This window comes from Diplodia corticola (genome assembly GCF_001883845.1).
Source record: "Diplodia corticola strain CBS 112549 chromosome Unknown scaffold28, whole genome shotgun sequence".
Lineage (NCBI taxonomy): Eukaryota > Fungi > Ascomycota > Dothideomycetes > Botryosphaeriales > Botryosphaeriaceae > Diplodia > Diplodia corticola.
In genome coordinates, this window is record NW_017971507.1 from 273838 (window position 1) to 295018 (window position 21181).

Below are 21181 nucleotides of genomic sequence, written 5' to 3' on the forward strand. Positions count from 1 at the left end.
ACAAGATATTCCGCACTCGAGCCAGGCAAAAGATTCTGCATTATGAAGCTGGAGGGGATCGGTTGCAGTGTGAATAAGACCAAAACAAGCAAACCTTAGTGCTTCCTGTGTCCCGGGTGTCAAGCTTCACTAAATGCTTCCTGGATCATGGCATGCCTGACGCAGACATCACCGAGGCCGTGGCTGGCTACCACGCAGTAGCCTAGGCCCAACCAACGACCATTCTTCGACCCCGTTTCACCAGGCCCGACGGCAAGAAGCCACAACCATAATATTCTTTATTTTCTTCTCCCCTCCACGTTTTTACTCAGCTCGGCGGAAAGAAGACGTCAGGCAATAGTTTCGCAAATACCAGGCGCGACAACAGGGCTTTCGCTGAAATATGGGGTGTTGAAGCAAAACCACGAGATTCTTCAAGTGCCATCTCTCATGCGTCTGTTGGATGCTTCGTATGTCAACTTCTTCAGCGACCTACGGTGCAACCGTCCGCCGCTAGCCAATTGTGCCACGGAGGAGTAGTAGTAGTAGACTCCTAGAGTCCCAACTGCGAATGTTGTGGAGTGGCTGGATGATTGATTGATTGCAGGGACATATATATCAATTGGGATGGCAGCGGAGGGTATATGGCTGGTGTTGAACGACGGGATGATGACGGGCCGGTCTAGGTACCTAGCACGGTTGACGCATGGTGTAAGGTGGAGCCGCCTGGGTTGGTGTTGGACGATGGGGGGAAGAAGATGTGCGGCGATGGGAGCATGGAGTGAGGTGGCGGTGGGAAGGGGTGGTGGTGGTGGGAGTTAGTAGAGAGGGAAACGTCGCTTTTAATGCCACAGGCGTCGGAGCCGACTACTTCGAAAACAGTTAGAATCTTGCAGAAAGACGTGCGACCAGCTAGCGACACAAGACCATGTATGGACTCATACTTTCATCAACACATTCTTCAACGCGGTAACAATCTGGCAGATTGTATGTATGTACATACCTTCTCCCGCAGCAGCGGATTCTGATAACAACAAAAACAAAAACAGTCTTGCAAATGACTTTTCACTCTGAACACGCATCTACGTTGATCGTTTACACGTAAACTCATAAACCCATGAAGAAACAATCCCCTTCCCCCAGCCCCTGCACGGGATTCCTCCTCTAAAAGATCGCCTCCCCGTCTTCAACCCAGCAAGGGAACAATCTCAATCTCTATCAAAGACTTCTGTACAAGTTACCTACCGCCACCATACTTACTCACCTCGACCACTTTTTCTCCACACACACACGCACACACACACCAACACATTTCCCCTCCACCACCGGGAGACAAAAAAAAAGGAGAGAAGAACAGGAGACGCACAGACGAAACGCACGCAACCAACCAGCACCTCTCTCTCTCTCTCTCTCTCACTCACTCACTTCCCACCCAGCCTCCTCTCCCTCACAAACCACGCCGCCACCGCCGCGCCCGCCACCAGCGCAATCATCAGCCCAAACGCCACGCGCGTGCTCTCAGCATAGCACCTGCGCACCACCACCTGCACCTCCGGCGGCAAGCTCCAAATGACCTCGATGCTCTCGCGCACGCGCTCCGCCAAGCGCGCCGCCTCGTCGCCGGGGCCCAGCGCGCGGGCCAGGCGCAGCCGCAACTCCTGGTTGACCAGCGTCGCGGCGATGGAGACGCCGAAGACGCTGCCGAGGCTGCGGAAGAGGTACGAGCACGCGGTCGCCACCGCCTGGTCTGCGTGCGCTGCGTTGGAGATGAGTCCGATGAGTGTGGTGGTGACGCCTACGCCGTTTGCGAAGCCAGCGATGCACAAGCCCGCGACGATTCCCGGGACGGAGTCGACGAGGACGCCGGCGCAGGCGAAGATGAGGGCGGCGCCGGCGACGAGGGCGGCGTAGGCGGCGACGGTGAGGGCGTAGAAGCGGCCGGTGTGCTGCATGTAGAAGCCGCCGAAGAGGGAGCCCGACACGCCGAAGAGGATTCCGGGGATGAGGCGGAGGCCGGCGAGGGTGGCCGAGGCGGCGTCGACGGCTTGGAAGTAGAGGGGGAGGTAGAAGAGGGCGGCCATGTAGCCGGCGAAGGAGAAGAAGTTGCAGGCGTAGCAGGCGACGAGGGAGGGGGAGAAGATGATGTGGCCTGGCGCGAAGGGCTCGGATGCGAACTTGGTCTCGACGAGGAGGAAGATGGCGATGAGTGGGATGGAGGAGCCCAGGCAGGCGAGGGTGAGGCGGTCGCGCCAGGCGACGTTGGATCCGCGGTCGAGGCCGAGGAGCAGCATGAAGACGGCGGAGATGAGGACGGCGGCGCCGAGGAAGTCGACGCGGCGCAGCTTGGCGGCCCAGTGGGCGTGGTCGCGCGCGGGCAGCTTGAGGGCGAGCGTGACGGCGAGAATGGCGACGAGGCAGAGCGGCGGCTGGAAGAGGAAGACCCACCGCCAGCCCACGCGGTCGGCGAGGATGCCGCCTAGCGGCGCGCCGGTGCCCGCGCCCGTCGCGAAGACGATGTTGATGTAGCCTTGCCACTTGCCGCGCTCCCGCAGAGTGACGATGTCGCTCATCATGATGGACACCACCGTCGTCATGCCGCCGCCGCCGATTCCTGCGAACGCCCGGGCCGCGATCAGCTCGTTCATGTTGCGCGCCAGCCCGCACGCCAGGCAGCCGATGCCGAAGATGATGTAGGCGAAGAGCAGACAGGACTTGCGCCCGAAGATGTCCGAGAGCTTGCCGTACAGCGGCTGGAAGGACGTGAGGGTCAAAAAGTACCTAGACAGCAGAGCACTCAGTCTCCCTGCAACGCTCATACAAGGGGAAGGGAAGCCGGCGCCCTTACGCTGTCGCAATCCACGACGTGTTGTTCAATGCTCCCAAGTCCGAGCCAATTCGTCCGTAGCTGGAAACAATAATCGTCTGGTCTGCCGCCGCGAGGAAGATCTGCCCGTCCAGGAAAAAAAAAGAATATGGTCAGCACTCAGCACGCATTCACACGCCACCGCACCAATCCACACCACCCCGACCCAATGCCCCTCCCCGCCCCCTCCGCTCCCTCCAGGAGCCAGCCAACCCTGTCCCCGAAAAAAAAAGAAAAAAGAAAACCGTCGCAAAACTCACCCCGACAGCCACAGCCGGCAAAATATACTTCATCCTCTTCTTCACCTCCGGCAAGCCCTTGTGTTTCAGCGACGAGCCCCCCTCGCTGACATGGCTCTCCTGCCTCTCCAAGTCCCCACCATCGTTGTCTCCCCCCTCCCCGTCGTCATACCCGGCGCCGTTGTTCTCCTCGTCCTCGGCGCCATCCGGGACGGGCTGCGGCGCGAGCACTTGCAGGCCGTCGGAGGTGCGGCGGCGCTCGCCCAGGAGCGGGCTCGTTTCGGATGGCTCGTGGTCGTGAGGTGGCGGCATGGCCGGTGGGGGGGAGTGGTGTTGTTGTTGGTGGTGGTGGTAGGTGGTAGGTGGGAGGGGCGGTGTCGTGCTGTCAGTGTTGGCGTGGCGTAGGTTCTCAGCACCCTCTTTTTCCCTTTTTTTTTTCTTTTTTTTTACGAGTAATGAAATACGAAGGGAGGAGGCAGGTAGAGACGACGCGTGGTGCCTTCGTAGGTAGAGGTAGAGAGCTCCTCGGAGCGCGGTACACGCAGGTCCAGCGAGCAGCAGCAGCAGCGCCAGCTCAACGTCGATCAGCGGCGGGGTGTTTCGAGTATCTCGGTTTTTTCTGCGGTTCCGATGTACACCTGGCGCGTGGGGACGCTGAGAGAGCGGTGGAGGCGGAGGGGAAAGGATTGCTTGCTGTGTGGTGCGTGTTTGTGCGTGTTAGGGTGGAGGAAGGAAGGAGCTTGGGTCAGTCTCACGGCTCGCGACCTGGTCAATGGGTCTTTCGCATCGGATGAGCCCTGACTCTCGACTGTTACCCCGGCGAGAGGATGGTGTGTCGGCGGTCAATGTGGAGGGGAAGAAGAGGAGAAGGAGGGAGGAGAGAGCACTTGCTGTATCTGCACATCCTGTCGCGGTTTCCTTCCTCCATCGCTTCCCCCCCACTGCTGATTAGCAATTCGGGATCGCCGTCTCGGGCTGCCGTGGGCTGCCGGGCGGGTTGGTCCGGCCGGGTTCGCAGACCCGGGGTTCGAGAGTTTGCCGCGAAGCACGTCAGCGGCTTGTTCCGGGCGTTTCCCTTTCCTTCGGCGTCCTTTCGCTGCGTCCTGCGGTCGTACTCGCTGTAGCACAAGTGAGGAACCTGGCGCGAATAATAATGTGGCTTGTCGCAGAACAAGAGTCCGCTCCGATGCGACAGGTCTGCTTCCAAGTAGTTGCGGTATCGCGCTTTGTTCACCGTGGACCCGGGGTAAAACGGGCGTTCCCGCTGGCTATCTCCGACAGCCTAGCATGCTTCGGGTATGTGTCGAAAATGCACCATCAACATTTCTTGAAAAGAAGTTAAAGGCAGTAATGTGTGTATCAATTGGTGCTGTTCTCCTCCTTTTGCTATCCGTCACATTCCAACATAACCATTTCGTGCTGTAATCCTGCGCTGCTCATAACCTCAAACATACTGGCTGCAAGACAAAAAAACAGTAATGCCAATCGCAAACCCATCATGTTTTTGACAAAGGTCGAAAAGACAAAACCCATACGAAGTAATAAGCAAGGCCATGCCCAAATGCGGCCAAGGGACCGACACCACCTGTGCCTATAGCACCAACGTCAAGCGCAACGCCGAGCTACTCATGCAAAGACCTGAGCGTAAGACCGATAGAACGTACGCCATCAGCGAGTGAGATCCAAGCCATTTGCGCCTACTCCCAGGTTTCCATGTTCGACTTCCAGCATCTCGACGCCAAAGTCCTGCCATCTCCCTGCCAAGACTCATCACAGCTCGCTGCCGGTCTGCACAATGCAGACTGCTGAGTTTAATTTTCTAGCCACTGGTGGCGTTCACCACGTTGGCCGGGCTCCATGGCTGATGAGAGGCTTGGACCGACGCCCGAATCGCGAGGCCTATGCGGTTGAACAATGCGCACGATGACCACAAAGTGAGGAGAGCCAGGCTGAAGAGAAGTGTGAGAAGATAGGCTTCCATGAGGAAGGTCCAAGAGAGCTCGGGTGTGTCTTCATCACGTATTCCCAATATCAGGAACACCATGACGAAAACCCGAGGCCGCCCGCCGGATGTTCGGCTGTAAAGATTGGGTGGTGAGATCGAGGAGAAAAGTTTCTAGCTTCTCGCGTCGCTGTGAACAGAGTAAGTTTCCTTCCTCAGTAAACAAGGGTCGTGGTGGTGGTGTCGGTGAGCAAGTCTCACCTGGACAGACAGACAGACAGACAGACCAGTTCCCCGATGCTCTGACGACGCCAAGACGAAGAAGTGGTTGTAAATGCTACTGGATACTGTTGGACATCACGTATATTCAATAACGTTGAGGATGATCGTCATCATCAACCCAACTAGGACGTCTTTAGTAACGTGCTATCTTGAACAACACCCTTGTTGGGTGCCCCTTTCTTCGTTCACCTATATAAACACCACGTAGTAGCAGCGTATAATGAGACATCCAGTCGACAAGCTTCTTCCTGTGCCCAGCTGTGATCACCGTCCTACAGTTACTAATGTGCGCCTGTGAATATGGATGCTGAGGCGGGCGTTGAGACGAATGTCGAATGTCGAATGTCGAATGTTGAAGCGGATGTTGTTGGTTCGTCTGTCTGAAGGGCCAGATATAATCCTCTAGCAACAGTTGCACCAGGGGGAAGAGTGAACGTGCATCTAACTGAGCAAGTCATCCCGAGGGTCCGCCGCCTCCCCGTCGTGGATGAGGAAGTGGCGCTAGCCAGCTCAACTTGGCGGGCAAGACTGGGGGAAGCCACTTCTGGATGCACTTTCTCCAAAGGATACGCGTCAAGCACAGTCGACCAAGAATGGCAATGACTCTCTTCATGTGATGAATTCAACCAAACGTCCGGCCAAACCACCCAACCACCACACAGCTGCATCCGTTCATTCGTTCGTTCAGAAAAGAAACCCGTGAAAATTGAGAACACCAACCGAACAATCACGCACACATTACTTCTCTTCTTCTTCTTCTCCAACGGCGGCAAAGAAAAGCCTGCTCAGCTCAGCTTCTTTTTATCCTTCACGGAAGACAAGAAAAAAGAAATATAGGTATCTAAGCTCAACAGACAATGTGAGAATGAGAATGGGGAGGAAGGGTAAGAAGAAGCGTTCAAAAAAAAGAACCAAGAGAAATGCATATCGCCCATTCAGTCGTCACCCCCACCCAACACGCCATCGAAATGCGTATCATCGTCAATACATACACGGCGTTGCTCTCACACGAAAAATTCGTCTTCACCTCCCAAGAATCTGCCCGCAAAGCCGTATCCCATCATCTCCAACTACTCCAACTATATCAAACCCTGCTCGTCATCATAGCTTGATGCCCCACACTCCCCTGCCTCCCGTCACGCCCAGCCACTCGCCACCCTGCGTTGTGAGTCCGCTCTGGGGCGCCCAACTCAAATTGCCTACCTCGTAGTCGCACCGCCAACTGGCTGCAGGGCCCTTCATATTGACGCCACTGGGGCCCGAGGGCGGACCAGAAGAGCTGATGGTGTTGCCGTTGGATGCTGCGTGCTCGCCATTGATGGTGGCGCCGTTCTGAGAATGGATGAGGTCCCAGACGAGCACCATGCTGTCGTCTCCGCCCGATGCGAGCATGCCACGGCGCGTAGGGGACCATTCGATGCTGTTTACAGCGGATTGATGACCACGCAGTTCCAGAAGCGCCTGGCCTGGCTGACGAACGTCTAATATCCGGATGAGGCTGCTATCAGAGGCAAAGGTGGCAAGGAGATGAGCATCGTGTGGTGACGCTGCCAAGCGCAACAAAGGCGGGGCGTAGGACATCATTTGCTGGGCTTTCGTGGGGGACATGCGGCCCGGTGAACCTGGATGAACTGTCAGACACTGTCGCATCTCCGTCGACCGCTCTATTTACCTTTCTCTTCTTTCTTCTCCGTGGGTTCGTAGATGATGGTGGAATGCTCCAGACTTCGGAGGTCGAACATTCTTACGCTACCATCCGCACCGCAGCTGACAAACACATCGACGCTCCCTGCGCAGAAACGAACATCGAACACCTCCTTGTCATGGGCGATAAGCTGCGTTTTGGCCGTCAAGGTCGGGATGTCCCAGATCGTACACGTGGTGTCGATGCTTGACGTGATTATAAGCTTTGGCGAGAGCGTGTTCCAGTCGAGCGACGTCAGCGGGGCCGTGTGTTCGGGTGATTTCGAGTTCGAGAGGAGAGCCAACGGAGTGAGCTTCTGCGCCGGGGGATCGCGGGTATTGACCGGCGATGAGCGGTTTATGGTGTTGCTGACGTTGGACGCCGTGGTTTGTGGCAGCGACCAAAGTCTCAGGTGGTCACCGGACGTGGCGAGCAGGTCGGTGGATTGCTTCTGGGAAGACGGAGGCTCCCATAATATCCGCGTCACAGGATAAGAGCAGGTCGCTTCAGCGACACGAGTGTATTCGACGCCGAAGGCCGGAGAACCTGGCGTGGTGACCTCCTGAGGAGCGATGTGCGAGTCGACGATTTGAATCTATGCCTGCTATCAGTACTGGGTTGGTCCCTCTCGGCATAACGGAGGGTGCTGGGGAAGAGCCTCCGGCAACAAAGATGACGAAGTTTGGGAACAGAGTCTGCTAGCAGCGACTTCTCCCTTCACTCATTCTGCGACTTGAAGCATGCCGGTGAACCTTGCCAGGGCCGCCTTGGGGAAAGAATCCGCTATACTCACAAAATTATGCGGATCTTCCAAGTAGCTGCCGACAGCCATCTTGCCCGCGCTGTTCCCGCCATGAACAGGCCACTTGCACCAGTCGAAGGCGTATACCGGCCATGGCGCCAAGTAGTTGCAGTTCCCAGCCGCGCGATTTTCCAAGTCGTTCAGCAGCGGGGTGCTCGACGGCATGTCCTCGCCAATTGTCGAATTCGCGCGCGGGCGTATGTCTGACAGGGCGAGCGGAGAATTAGAGGCGGCGCCCGAGGGCGTCTGTGCCTGATAGTGTCTTTGGCTCGGGGTGGGCGCGTGTTTGGGCACGTCGGGCGTCGGGACGGTCGAGTTGAAGGGAATGTACTTCTGGTCCAGGCCGGCTGGGCTCGAGCGCGAGTAGGAATGAGCGGAGGATGAGGACTGCATGGTGCTGGAGCGGGTGGGCAGGGTGTACTGCTGGGCGTTGGTGTTGATCTTCGGGACGGTGGTGGGCGCCGTGTAGGAGGCGGAGGGCGCAGGGCGAGCACCCGCGGCCGGGCCAGGCTGTAGAGGAGCGGGCAGGTCAGGAACGCTGCTGCCGGAATTAGCGAATTGCGCGTCCTGCTGTTGCTGGTTCTGGGGCGGCGTCGCGTGGTGGAGGCTGATGTTAAGGTTCTGTGCGCCGCCGCCGGGCGTCGAGGCAACGGGCGAGTTGAAGAGCTGCGAGTGCGACGCGCTCTGCTGGCCCGCCGGCGGAATGTGCAAGTCCTCGGGCTCTCTCTGGGCAGCGACCGGCCGCCGCGCTACCTCGAACTGCGGGCCAGTTGCAGCGCTTGCTGACCGCGAGCCTGGAGCTGGCAGGCCCGACGCCGCCGCCGACGACGGCGGGGCGGACTGCAGCGCGCTGAATCTCGGGTCGTTGCCGCTGCCGGGCAGGAGCGCGTCCGAGTCGGCGCCTGTCGTGCCCGTCGTCGCGATGCGGAGATTGCTGTGCGGAGCGGCGACGGAGCCCAAGGCCTGCGTGGCCGCGAAGATGCCCTGCGCTGCGCCCTGGCCAGAGCTGCTGGGGTGGTGGTGCGAATGGAAGGGCATGGTGCCGCTGGCGGTGCCTGGACTCGTGCCAGGCTGCGAGGGGTTGGGCGAGAGGGCGAGGAGAGCGGATAGTTACCTGCGACTCTGGAACAAACAAGGGCCTGTGGCCGCGTAGGGATGAGGCCGCTGATTACCTACTGACTGGCGAAGGGGTCGTCGATGTTTGGCGACACGCGCGGGGCTGCCTTGCCGTGAGCCATGACTAGAGCTCTGTTGTCACTTCTGCTGCCCAACAGCCGCTCCTCACGACACTCCCATCCCACGGCCCCAGCCATTCGCCTTCAGGCGCGCTTCCATGACCATGGCCCAAAACGGTCGCCAGAGCGCCCGCCACCTGCTGCTCCTGCCGCCGCCGCCCTCGCCGCCGTCGTTCGTCACGCTCAACGCCGCCTACGGCGCGACGCTATGCCTCGTCCTGCGGCAGCTCCAGCACTCCTCGGCCTCCGCCACCGGCGCTGCACTGCTGGAAATCGCACTGCCGTGTCCGCATCTGCATGCGAGTGGGCGTGTCCCGCGCGCCGCGCTCTTTGCGCGCACGCAGAGCCTGGTGGCCGGCCTCTACAAGCTGATCTGCGTCATTGCCGCGCGGGAGAGAATCGACGTAGAGAGCGCAGACGGCGTCGACGCACGCATCCTGCTGCTGGCATACCCCAGAAACGGCGCGCTGAGCCATCTGCCCGCTGAGGGCCGAGCCGAGGCCGATCTACAAGGTCCGGTCATCGACATTGGCACGTTGGCGCAGAGCGGCAGATCATGGGACACGGTCTACGCCGTGGAGGGCGAGGCAGGGGAGCAGCTGCTTAAGGATTTCCAGGCGTGTGGGAAGCATATGCACAACATCAAGAAGGCGCGTGGGGGCATCGTGCAGGTATCAGACGGCGATGCAAATGAGCCTACCCTGGATCAAGTCCGGAGGCACGTCTCCGTCGCGGTTGGTGGGACGTTTGATCATCTGCACATTGGTCACAAGCTGCTGCTTACCATGACGGCCTTCGCGGTCGAGCCCGCATCGAGCGTGGAGGGGTCCGAACGCGGCATCACTGTCGGCATCACTGGTGACGAGCTGCTCAAGAACAAGAAGTACGCCGAGTATCTCGAAAGCTGGGATGCACGGCAGCGGCGCACTGCTGAGTTTCTACGCTGCATCATCGACTTCGCCCCGCCAGGGGGAGGCATGCAGAAGGTGGAGGAAGTGAACAACCCCGGTCCGAACGGGCACGCTATCAACATCACGCTACCCACCAACCTGGTGCTCAAGTGCGTCGAAATCTGGGATCCGTACGGTCCCACGATCACAGACGAGAGCATCTCTGCCTTGATCCTGTCCGGGGAGACGAGATCTGGCGGGAGAGCGGTGAATGCCAAGCGCCAAGAGAAGAGCTGGCCGGAACTGGAAGTGTTTGAAGTAGATGTCCTGGATGCGCAAGAGGAACGGGATGCGCAGGGAGCAGGCGTGGAGCAGAGTTTCCAGAGCAAGCTCAGCAGCACGGAGATCCGCCGGGTGCAGAGCGAGAGGTCTAGGCCAACAGGCAATGCGTGAGCACAAGGTCGGATGTGAGGGCTGCAGCCGGCGCCTCTTCAACGTTATTTCTTTCTTTAGCACTGCAGCACAGTAGGGCACCCATACGGGGAATTCAAGGGCCAGAGGCAGCATGTAATACGAGACGAATGCTTGCACGGTTGCACGGCTGTTGCAAGGCGTACGTGTCTCCTTCCGCTTTCTCTGGAGTACAAGGCTGGGCGGTGGCCGGGGCAGAGCAGCCATGTATAGAGACCAGAAGGGAAGACCAACGTGGCGGCGGCGGCATCATCGGGAGCGGCATGATACAATCAATCTGCAGTCTGCGCTGTCGGCTTGCTGGTGCACGACACTAATGCTGCTGCAGAGGCTAGTGGTGGAATAGGTCGGGCTGCGGTCTCAGCGAGGCGGCCGTCGACGTGTAACGGCACGCCGTCTGGCTCGACGCACAGGCGCGGGTGCTGGGGCGGGTGCTGGGGCGGGAGCTGAGAGGAGGCGGAGGCCAATCAGCCGGGGGCGCGCTGGCGGTTGGGCGTTGGTGCAGACCGTGCCCAGCTCGAGGTCGGACGAGGTTGGAGGGTGTTTATATCAGTCTGCTCGGCAGCATCTTGCGTCTTGCGTGACGCGAGGGTGCGGGCGGGAGCGGGCGGCGCCTGAAAGCTCTGTCGTGCATGGCGGATTCCGCGTCGTCCAGGCGGCGCGGCCAGCTGCAGGTCCCAGGATGCAGCGTCGGACGAGTCTTGAAGTCGACGGTCAGCAGGGCGGTGGAGCTTAGGCGGCGGTGGCTTTTAAGCGTACCGGCACGGCGCTGCGGGTCGGAGAGTCAGGGCATCGCGTCGATCTTCCACTCATCGCTCAGCTCCAGGCTGGGCTGCGATCATGGAAACAAGCTGACGTGCTTGTCGCCGGACGTTGCGGGCGCCGGCCGGCCAATGCGGCGGCGCTTTGGGGCGCTTTGGGGCGCTTTGGGGCGCTGGGCTGGGCGTTGAGTGGTCGACTGCACATGCGTCTATGTGTTGTCACCTCAGCCCTCATGCATCCCCCCCCGGGCCCGTTCGAAAAGCAGCCTAGGAGCTACCCACAGACCCATGCCAGCCGACAAAGTCGAAGCCCGCCTGCATCTCACGCGCATAGCCTCTCAATCACGTGTTGCGACTTTACCTGATTTATCCAGGGCTGTACGGGCCTGGTCCAAGGCGCGGGCTCGATTGGCTGCTGGCCTTGTGAGACGGCTCTGGGATTCGCTGTCCGGCGCATGCCCCATCCACTGTCCCTCAAAACCGACGATAGCGCCTGACACGCCTGCATACTCAGCGTGCGCTGCTTTTTCTTCGGTCATGGTGCAGCAGCAACAGCACCGCTCTTAACCTGAAAATGCTCCGCTACACCCAGCCCTCCCGCTCCCACAAGTAGCCCCAGACCTCGCTGCTCCCCGCGCCACGCCGTCGCCCTAAACGAAGACACCGCCGCCAGCTGCCACCGTCTGCCACCGTCTGCCACCGCCCCGCCGCCCAAAGCCCCAGCTCTGCCAGCTCTGCCCGCCGCTGCCCGCCGCCGGCCGCACGCCTCGCCGTCCACCTACCACCGCCCGCCGCAGCGCCAGACGCGCCGCCTTCCGCCGACGGTCCGCCCGTCCATGCGCACGCCTACCCCGCGTGACCCTGCGACATGGCCTCCTCCACCGGCATCCTGAGTCTCTCCAACGAGCTGCTGCGCGAGATCCTCGATCAGGTCGAGGCCGACCCGGAGAAGCAGGTCACCGTCGACCGCCGCTCGTACCTCTCGCAGGAGAGCTTCAAGCCGCCCCCGCCACCCGCGCCCAACCAGGCGCAGGACATCGGAGCCTTCCGCCTCACGTGTAAGAGGTTTTCCGAGTTGGGTGCCGTGTGCCAGTTTGCCCGTGTCACCACCCGCTTCTCCCGCAAGGGCTTCACCCGCCTGGAGAACATTGCCGCCTGCCCGCACCTGTCCCGACATGTCAAGAAATTCAGTTACATGGTGCCGTATTTCTACGTAGAGGGTCCTCCACAACGCTCACCCGCTCCCACCCAGCCAAAGACTGACGTATCGAGTAGGACGCGAGCGCATCCACCAGCTGCTGCCCGACTCGCAGGACGCTCTGGGGACGCTGAACGTGGGCCACTTCGTGCGGAAGATCAACGAGCAAAAGGAGATTGTGAGCTCGGGCGAGGATGAAATAGCCCTCAAGCATGCCCTGGCCGCCTTTACCTCGCTACAGCACGTCCAGATCCTGCGCGTGCAGGACCGAGAGACAGCCTCACTGCTGTCCTACATCCGCCAACACGAGCATTTAAATCAGCTCGTCGAGCTCAGATGGGCCCCGGCGTGCTCGCATAGCGCAAAAACCCTCGGCGCCGCGTTGCTCGAGTCCCGCTCGCCGTGCTCGCGCTTCTCCTCGCCCATGCTCAGCCCTCAGAGCGCAATAGTCCTGGCATCACATCCTCCAAAGGCCTTCACCGCCCTGGCAGAGCGGCTTACCTGTTTAGAACTCCATTTCGACGACGGCACGGACCTGGACAACAAAATGAGAGAGCTTTCGGACCTTTTCAAGCTCGTTTTCAACGCGGCCAAGAACATGCAGGCGGTCCACGTCGGCTTCCCCTCGCACCGTCCTCTCAGCTTGAGGCTGGAGGAAATCTTCCACAACGTCCGTTGGGACAAACTCCTGGCGTTCGGCATTCAGGCGTGGCGACTGGACGCGGATGAGATCATTGCCCTGGCGCAGCGGCATCGGGATAGGCTAAAGGGCCTGCGGCTTCGGGACGTTTTGCTGAAGGATGGCAGCATGTGGAAAGATGTGCTTGCATTTCTGCGCGACGACATGATTCGGCTAGATTGGGTCAGCTTGCGGCGCATAGGCTACGCGAGGCACTTTGACGAGCAATGGGCGGTAGCTGGAGCCGAGGTTCCCGACGATCCGCCAGGCGGGGCCAGCGAAAGTGACGACGAGAGCGACTGGGATCCCCACGCCACAGCGGAGCAGGACGATTCGGAGATATCCCTGGAGGACATGACAGATTCCTCTTCGGACCATGACTTTTCGGACGACGACAACGGGCCGGAAGAGGAAGGCATGGATTTCCCGATGATCTCGCCGGACACGCCGTCGTCGGTGCCATGGTGCAATTGCGGAAGGAACTCGTTCTTGGAGAGCCCAGAAGCGCTAGGTGATAATGGATTTTTCGTATCGAACGCACAACGGAAGATATGGGAAAAATGGGTTGTGAGGAGGTGTCCCGAGCACAGTCAACGATGATGCAGGCTCGAGGACTCCAGCTGCGCTTTCGGATGACCTTCCTGAAGCAGCACGCCACGGTTACCGGATGAAGCTTCCCGCAGGCGGAGCGTCCCGCCGTCCCGCAGGCGGGATAGTCAAGGCCGTTGACGCAGCGGTCTGGCCCCATATACGTATTACGCGCGTTTTGCTTTTGTCGCGGCGACGGGACTGACGGCTCGGACATGCATACAGAGCGTCTCTGGCTGCATACCTGTTGACGCTTACTTCTTTGGGGGGGTTTCCGGCATTCTGTTTGTTCTGAACACGAAAAATTCTGTACTGGCGGCATATTCTTTCCTCGCAGGCAGAGAGAAAAGGCCTGGTGTCCGGAGCCGAAGAGACAGTTCTTCCTTCCCGTACTGGTTAGTAATGGCTATATCTTAGGTTTCGCCCTGGCTTCTTCGTCACATCACTTGAGGTGGTTTTCCTTTAACGATGCTTTGTCCTTCGTATTCCTTCTCGTTGTATGCGGCTTCTGGGCAGAAAAAGGGATCTCGACTTCTCACTGTTGTTTTAAGTAATTTCCAAAAGATGCGTATCTAAAGGTAGCAAATAACATCATGTAGCAGGCACTGCACTCGTAGTCATACCCGACAACACTGATCATATCATGAGGCGAACTTGAAACAAGGAATGGCAGGAAGGGAGAGCAAAATCGGACAAGCTTCGATACATAGGTGAGGATTTTACTGGTGTGGTAAGTGAAGCCGCAGGCTGGCAGATGGCATGACGTAGCCGGCCGATGGCCACGACGAGAGGCAAGAGCAGCCTGAAGGCGCGTCAAGGCGGTGAGACTAGGCATAATTCCCAAAGAGGCAACCACAGGTAAGCGTTACTTCCTCCCCGGACGCGACTGGCTTCCTGCGCTCCACACTCACTCCCCCACACTCTGATCGCGACGGACGCTCCATCTGAAGCAAGTCACTCCTTCCTTCCCGAAAAGCAGGCAAATGACTACCTCTAGTTCGCATTCGCAGGGCCCTCGCGCTGCGTCGCGCGTGACCTCGTCACGCTCAACGCTGCTCCAACACCACAGGCCTATTGCACATGACAGCACATCTACAACAAGCAAACCCTAACTCTTCGGTAAGATTTAGCTATTACAAGCCACGGAAACCCCGCACGTCGATCTACACCTCTTACGCGGTGCAGTGAGGGTTTGTCAGACCAGAGGCTCTGCCGTCCACACCTTAGCGGCAGACACACCGTCTTAACCCCAGAACCATCCGGAAGGCCACGGCTACCGCGACAAACAACGTCAAAGCGACGACTTTCGCTGTTAGAGCACCTTCGTCACTGAAAGACAGCTGCGCACGCCTTCTTAACGATTTCCACGATCAATCTGTCGCGCAGAGTCGGACACTGGCACACTTTTCTAGGCGCAGTCTGGCCTGAGCAACGAGGCACCATCGAGTCTCACTCGAAGAGGGTTCACAACAATGGCACCCGTTCTCACGCCGCTCCCCATCTTCGGCATCGCGCTGACCGCCACCGCCATTGTCACCCTGGTCATCCTCCACATCTGGAACTCTCGCCTCGATCAACGCGCGGGTACTGGCCATCACCTCCGGAGCAACGACGGCAGCCCCTTTGATGAGGAATCTGGCCTTCGCGATAGGGACAAGTTCCGCGGATCATCCACCGGCGCGGCGCCCGGCCAGCCCGGAAGAGGCGGCATGTGGATCGCAGCAAAGGTCCAGAATGGAGACTTCAGGAATTCAGAGATGAGCATCCATCTAGGTGATCCCAGGAGCATCGGAGAAGAGAGAAGCGGCCGTGATGGCTACCACATGAGCGGCGCACGCCATGATGCCGGCGATAACCCGTTCGCCACTCCTCCCCGTCTGCTAGCAATCATGAGAGGTGAATCTCCACGCCGTCTTACTGGAGCAAATGCTCTTCAGCGCAGTAATAACAGCGCCTGTGGCGCGACCAGGTACGACAACGCTGGAGGCGACAGTGCTGGCCACCACGCCGGCGCCCTCGCGGACGGCCCGCCCCGCCAGCCTTACACCAACTACCGTCACGACACTACCAAGCATGGTTATGGCTCCTCCCCTCTCCGCTATGGTGTCACTCTCAGCACCGTCACGACCGAAGTCGACATGTCGTCCATCCGCGAGAGCATGAGCAACAACACTTCGAGGCCATTGTCGAACGATGAGAATCACCAGGAACGCGGCAGACTGACCAGCAACGCGAGGAGGAGCAGCTTTGGCCGCAGCGTCAGTACCCTCAGCATCAGCAGTAGCACTAGGAGCAAGAGTGCGAAGAGGATGAGCAGTAGGAGGAGCGTCAGCCCGCTGGAGGTGCACCCTTGGCGGCTGTCATACACCTGAAAATCTGCAGGCTTTAGGGCAGGAACTACAGGCGGAGTGTGTTTGCATGGAGCATCTTAGAATGCTCTCCGGCAGTCTTAGGCGATGAGCAAGAGCGAGCTGGACAGGACAAGCATGGTCGAAGTGTAAGGTATGCGTTGGAAAGATGACGATTTGGGGGGGGGGGTTTGTTGAAGACTCTCTCTGGCGCTTTTGGGCCTTGGTCAGAACAGGCTTTCGAAAATTCAGCCGAACGACACGCTGTCTGATAGATTCAGAGGCACATAGCAAGGCATAAAGAAGAAGAATAAATATGACTCTATTCCATGTTGCGTGACTAGACTTTGCCGTCTGTTTTTTTTTTTTTCCAAAAGAACTTTGGGTGCGCATGCGGCACATCTGAGCATAGCCATGATGCTAAAATTGAAACCAGCAATAACCAAATACAAAACTCAAATAATCTATGCAAAGTGAAGCTTTAACACTATACTCCACAGAGTACAGTCGGAGAAAATAAATATTTACCGTTCCTTCCATTTACCCAATAAATCAAATACCCATGACCGTTTGTAAATTCTATTACAAATATACTCTCCAACGAGGATCCGACCACAAACGCAATTCGGGCATTAACTAGTAAGACAGATCGGGCCAAAGCAGATACAATCTTCCCCAACCCACCCTATATATAAAGTCGGGTGCGACATGTCCCGCAAAAGATGTCTGCGAAGGGCTGAACAATTCGTAAGTAGTGACCCGTTCGTTCACTGTAAACATGGCGCGCCTTCACACGGAGCGATTAGTCAAATAGGATGAGTTTGATTCTGCCTGGAGAAAGAGAACAAAGTAGAGAATTGAAAGCGAACGAACGAGTTAAGAAAGAGAGGCAAAGTCTAATGACTTCCCTCTAAGTTCCAAAAAGCGAGTGAGAGAATGTTGTAAGCACTAGATTTGTCCTTTTAAACCCGAGGAAAAGGAGGCGAAAACGCCTGAACTTTACTCTCTGTACATGGAGAATCCAATTCACTAACCAATTGACTGAGTGGGAAAGGAAAAAAAAAGGAAACCAGACCTCATCCACCCCCCGAAAAAAAAAACAAGAAAACGCCTAAACCTCATCCCGTCGTCAAAGAAACAATCAAAAACACCAAGCTCGCTCACAACGAATCCATCACGAACAACATCAACAAGAAGCGCCTAGCCCCTCCAAAAAAAAAAAGAAGGGTGAGGAGGAATAGAACAATCGCTCAAACACCTCACAACCTCCCACCCCTCCTCCCCCTCGCAGCCAACCTCTCCCTCAAATCCGCCACCGCCTCCCCCCACCTCGGCTTCGGCACGCCCCCTTCACCACCCCCACCACAAACACCAACCTCCCTCCCGACCTTCTCCTGCAAAAACTCCACCATCTTCCCCTCCTTATACGCCTCCCCATACACCGCCTTCGCCCTCACCCGCACCTCCACCTCCAGCCCCCTCGCCACGTCCCCGCCATCCGCGTTCGCGACCGCAATCTCAAACACGACGGCGACCTTGGACGCGACGGACGGCACGAGCACGGCGGCGGACACGGCCATGCGCTCGTCGGCGAGGATGCGCTCGTCGACGACGTGGGCGAGGCGGAGGCGGCGGACGTCGGCGGCGACGGCGCGGCACGCGTCCCAGCCGCGGGCGACGTGGGCGAGGAGGTGGGCGGTGCGGGTGGCGGGCTGGGGGAGGGCGTGCAGGTTGGCGCGGAGGAGCTGGAGGAAGAAGCGCTTGGTGGTGGAGAGGGGGGCGTCGCCGATGTAGGTGAGGCTGATGGGGGAGCTGGTGGTGGTGGTGGTGGCGTTGGGGGTTGCGGAGGAGGAAGGGGGGGATGGTGGGGATGCGTGTGGCGCGAAGGCGGCGGGGTGGAAGAAGAGCTGCAGGTCGTTGCGGTAGCTCATCGTCACCGTCTTTGACTCTGCTGAGGCGCTGGCGGAGGTGATGAGCCAGCCGTGCTGCTTCTCCAGGTCGGATACCCGGGCTTTGAGCGCGTTGACCTCGTCGACGGACCAGCCGCGGCACTCCTCGCGCACGCGCTCTGCCGCCTTGGTCTCCTCGGCGCATTCTACTTTGCGCTCCTTGGCGGCCTCGATGCCGGCCTCTTTCTCAGCGAGCTGCTGTTGTAGCGCCTCCACCTTGCGCTTCTTCTCCTCGATGGCAGCTTCGGCCGCGATGATACGTTCCCTGGCGGCGTCAAGCTCCTCGCGGTCGGGACCATTCAGCTCCTCCGCGCGGCGCTGGAGTTGTCCGCATTCTGACTCGAGGTGCGCGTGACGATCCTGAAGCGCGGGTAGAGCGGTGTCGATGATTTGCTCCTGCTCCTTGAACGCCGCGTCATCCTGATCGAAGCTGTCCAAAGTCTCCGCCAGAGCTGCCTTGATGTCATGAAGCAGGTTGCTCCGCCACCCGTACCAAGCTTCCTTGGTCCGTAGGCGGGCATTTGTCTTCATATTTTTGAATTGGATGTCCATGACCTGACGCTGATCGGCGGGTGCCGACATGTACTCACCGAAGAGGGTTGGATTCTCTTCGTGGACCTCGTTTTCGATCTGACGAACAAGGTTCTTGCCCTCGGAGATGTACTTTTTCAGCTCATGGCATGCATGTTGGTACATGAGGTATTCCGGCTCTGTGCAAGCGGCAGCCACGACGCAGGTCTCCAAGTCGTCCTTGCCCTCAATCTCGGCAGCGCTGAGGCTAGTACCCCTGCCAAATGCATTTTGAGCTCCAGGATAGCCTGTGTGCCTTCGCTTGGTAGTGGTAAGATCCATGAAGCGAATGTTTGTCATGTCCAGGAACTCCTGGAGCTTAATGCGCGCCACTGGTTCAGCCCCACCGACCGCCGAGGCATCCTCTTCCTCCTCAGCCGACACAACAGGGTCTTGCACCTCATTGACACCGAACTGAACCTGCTTGCGAGGAGATGCCGATTTCTTTGGTGAAGAAGTCTTTCTTGGGCTTGGGGACTGCCGAGGGGTGGATCTCTGGGGAGTTGCGGCAGCAGCACGCTTGAGAGGCGACGCAAACACCTGTTTGCGAGGGGTTGAGAGTAGTCTGATAGAGTCCATCAGCGACGGGATCGAAGCTGTCTTTAGCGCAGGTGCTTTGGTCGGGGTTGTAGCGACGCGCTCCTCTGCCACTTCTTCCACCACCGTCTCGGTCTTGGCAATGGATGCATCGACTGCCTTCTCAGGAGTTTGCTGCTGGGGCGTGCTTGCAACAAGCACCGGTTCAGGAGTTGTTGCAGGATCCGGCTGTACCGCCCCAGTACTCTTCCGGGGCGACCGGCGTGGAGATTTCTGGGGTGTCTTTTTGGGCGATTTCTTTGGCGATTTCCTCGGGGACTTCCTGGGTGTAGTGTCCCGGTGGATATTCAAGGCAGCGATCGGACTCTCAGTGTTCGTAACCACGGCATTGCTGACTTTCATCGGTGAAGGACTGGGAACTTCAGGGTGGTTGTTTGTGAACCTCGCGGCACTTCCACGCTTGCTCGGTGGCGTCGCTGCAGCGGTCTTCTTAAATTCCGGAGTGGCTGGGGTATCCTGGTGCGGATTCTGGCTCTTGGCTAGAAATGCCGTAAATTCCATGGAGAGTTCCTCGTTGTTACCCTTGGTCGTTACTGTGTCATCCGCGGGGGTATCCAGGTTGTCATTCCTGATGCTGCCCATGGCCATTGTGAAGTCCATAGTCTCATCACCGAAGGAAGAATTCACGCTTTCACGTCGATGGCTCGTATCTTGTGCCTGAGACGATTTGATTCCACCGATTGCGGTTGTAAGGTCCATGGTGCCATCCTCAAGAGCTTCATCTCGCGCTACCGATTTCCTCCTCCTAATGCTCATGCGGCGTGAAGCTTGTCGCTTGGCGGGGCTTCCTTGCTCGTCGGTAGCTGCTTGGAGAACAGAAGAGCGCCGCCGCTTTGTTCCAGCGCGGGTCGTCTCTTGGGAGGCTTCTCCTGTCTGAATGCTGCCAACGGCCGTTGTGAAATCCATCGTTACGTTCTCTGGCTCCGGGCTTGACTCCTCTTCTTCCGGGGGCGCAGCAACGATTCCTCCGATGGCACGTGTTATATCCATACTCATATCTTCTCCCTCGCTGTCATCGTCCTGGTCGGGTCCCGGAAGCTTGAATGCAAACGGGTCTGGCTGAACGTTCTCCTTGTCCTCTGTGAATGTTGTCCTCTGGACCCATGGCTTGAAAGCGGCTGTGATTTCATCGCCGGCCATTTCCATCGACGCCTCTCCATCGTCATTCTCATCACCGAACTGGAAGCGTTGTGTCCCTGCTTGTTCTGCAGCTTGCCTGAGTGCTGCATCCAGGCGCGCGCTGGAACCTGTGGAGTCATCATTTGAGCCGACAGATGCCGTCGTAGGTTCGTCCCCTGTGTCCAAGCTCATCATTGTGCTTCCATCATCATCGTCATCCTCCGACGCGATTTCAACATCGTCGCTTCCAGGAGCCGAACTTCCGCTGGAGGGGCTGGATGAAAGTACATCGTCAGGATTGTTGAAATCCAACGGGGGAATTCCCGAGCTGCGACGTCGTTTCTGCTGGTGTAAGTCCCGTTGCTTCTCGGGCGATGAGGAGGGGAGATCTTCTTCAACCTGCTCCGGAGGTGTCGAAGGCGGATCTGTGGGGTTTGAGTCTGGTCCGGAGAAGCGGACGCCACGCTCTGGCGACGCGGGTTCCTGGGTGGCGTTCGACGCGCGTCGCGTAGAGTTCGAGGAGGCAGACGATGAGGTCGCATCGCGCATGTATTCGATCACATCCCAGGTGTGGAGAGTTGCTTCAGGAGCAAACGAGACGCGTCGCTTGGCTGCGCAATCGTAAGCAGGGTTCCCGACGCCGATACCACAGGTTCCACATACCCAAGGACTTGCGACGCTCCTCCCGCCGCTTAACCTCGTCCTCTCTGGACAGAATTGACTTCACGGGCATAGCGGGCATTGCAGACTGGTGTCATCAGCATGCAATACTCGTGTAGCTATGTAGGTGCTTGCTAGCATACCTTTCTGCGATTGCCGCCCGATTCTTTCAATGGCACATCGATGCCGCCAGGGCCGATGCTCTTGCTACGCGTCTTGCGGCCGCCAGACTTCTTCGGCGACAGCGCGGCAGACTTGGCGGGGGAGGCTACGGAAAGCCCCTCCGCAATGTTCTCTTTGTCATGCACGGCGGACATTGCTGCTG

At 58.5% G+C, this 21181-nt stretch overlaps 6 protein-coding genes across 6 annotated transcripts; 3 read left to right on the top strand and 3 right to left on the bottom strand.

Moving 5' to 3' along the window:
* Positions 1–1400: 1400 nt before the first annotated feature.
* On the bottom strand, positions 1401–3393 carry BKCO1_2800087 (mfs multidrug transporter; the record flags this gene model as incomplete). Its single annotated transcript, XM_020273740.1, has 3 exons — positions 1401–2757; positions 2825–2925; positions 3103–3393. 3 exons carry the CDS (start codon positions 3391–3393, stop codon positions 1401–1403), a joined length of 1749 nt encoding a protein of 582 aa, XP_020129965.1.
* A 3013-nt stretch (positions 3394–6406) lies between these two features.
* BKCO1_2800088 (wd repeat protein) lies at positions 6407–8829 on the bottom strand (the record flags this gene model as incomplete). The annotated part of the gene is made up of 3 exons (XM_020273741.1): positions 6407–6927; positions 6978–7584; positions 7783–8829. 3 exons carry the CDS (start codon positions 8827–8829, stop codon positions 6407–6409), a joined length of 2175 nt encoding a protein of 724 aa, XP_020129974.1.
* Positions 8830–9124: 295 nt separating this feature from the next.
* Positions 9125–10369, top strand: BKCO1_2800089 (pantetheine-phosphate adenylyltransferase family protein; the record flags this gene model as incomplete). Its single annotated transcript, XM_020273742.1, has 1 exon — positions 9125–10369. One exon carries the CDS (start codon positions 9125–9127, stop codon positions 10367–10369), a length of 1245 nt encoding a protein of 414 aa, XP_020129973.1.
* A 1647-nt stretch (positions 10370–12016) lies between these two features.
* On the top strand, positions 12017–13625 carry BKCO1_2800090 (f-box domain-containing protein; the record flags this gene model as incomplete). Its single annotated transcript, XM_020273744.1, has 2 exons — positions 12017–12368; positions 12424–13625. 2 exons carry the CDS (start codon positions 12017–12019, stop codon positions 13623–13625), a joined length of 1554 nt encoding a protein of 517 aa, XP_020129905.1.
* A 1460-nt stretch (positions 13626–15085) lies between these two features.
* Positions 15086–15985, top strand: BKCO1_2800091 (uncharacterized protein; the record flags this gene model as incomplete). The annotated part of the gene is made up of 1 exon (XM_020273745.1): positions 15086–15985. One exon carries the CDS (start codon positions 15086–15088, stop codon positions 15983–15985), a length of 900 nt encoding a protein of 299 aa, XP_020129906.1.
* Positions 15986–17220: 1235 nt separating this feature from the next.
* On the bottom strand, positions 17221–21173 carry BKCO1_2800092 (chromosome segregation protein; the record flags this gene model as incomplete). The annotated part of the gene is made up of 3 exons (XM_020273746.1): positions 17221–20807; positions 20860–20944; positions 21000–21173. The coding sequence occupies 3 exons, from the start codon at positions 21171–21173 to the stop codon at positions 17221–17223; spliced, it is 3846 nt and encodes a 1281-aa protein (XP_020129903.1).
* Positions 21174–21181: the final 8 nt, after the last annotated feature.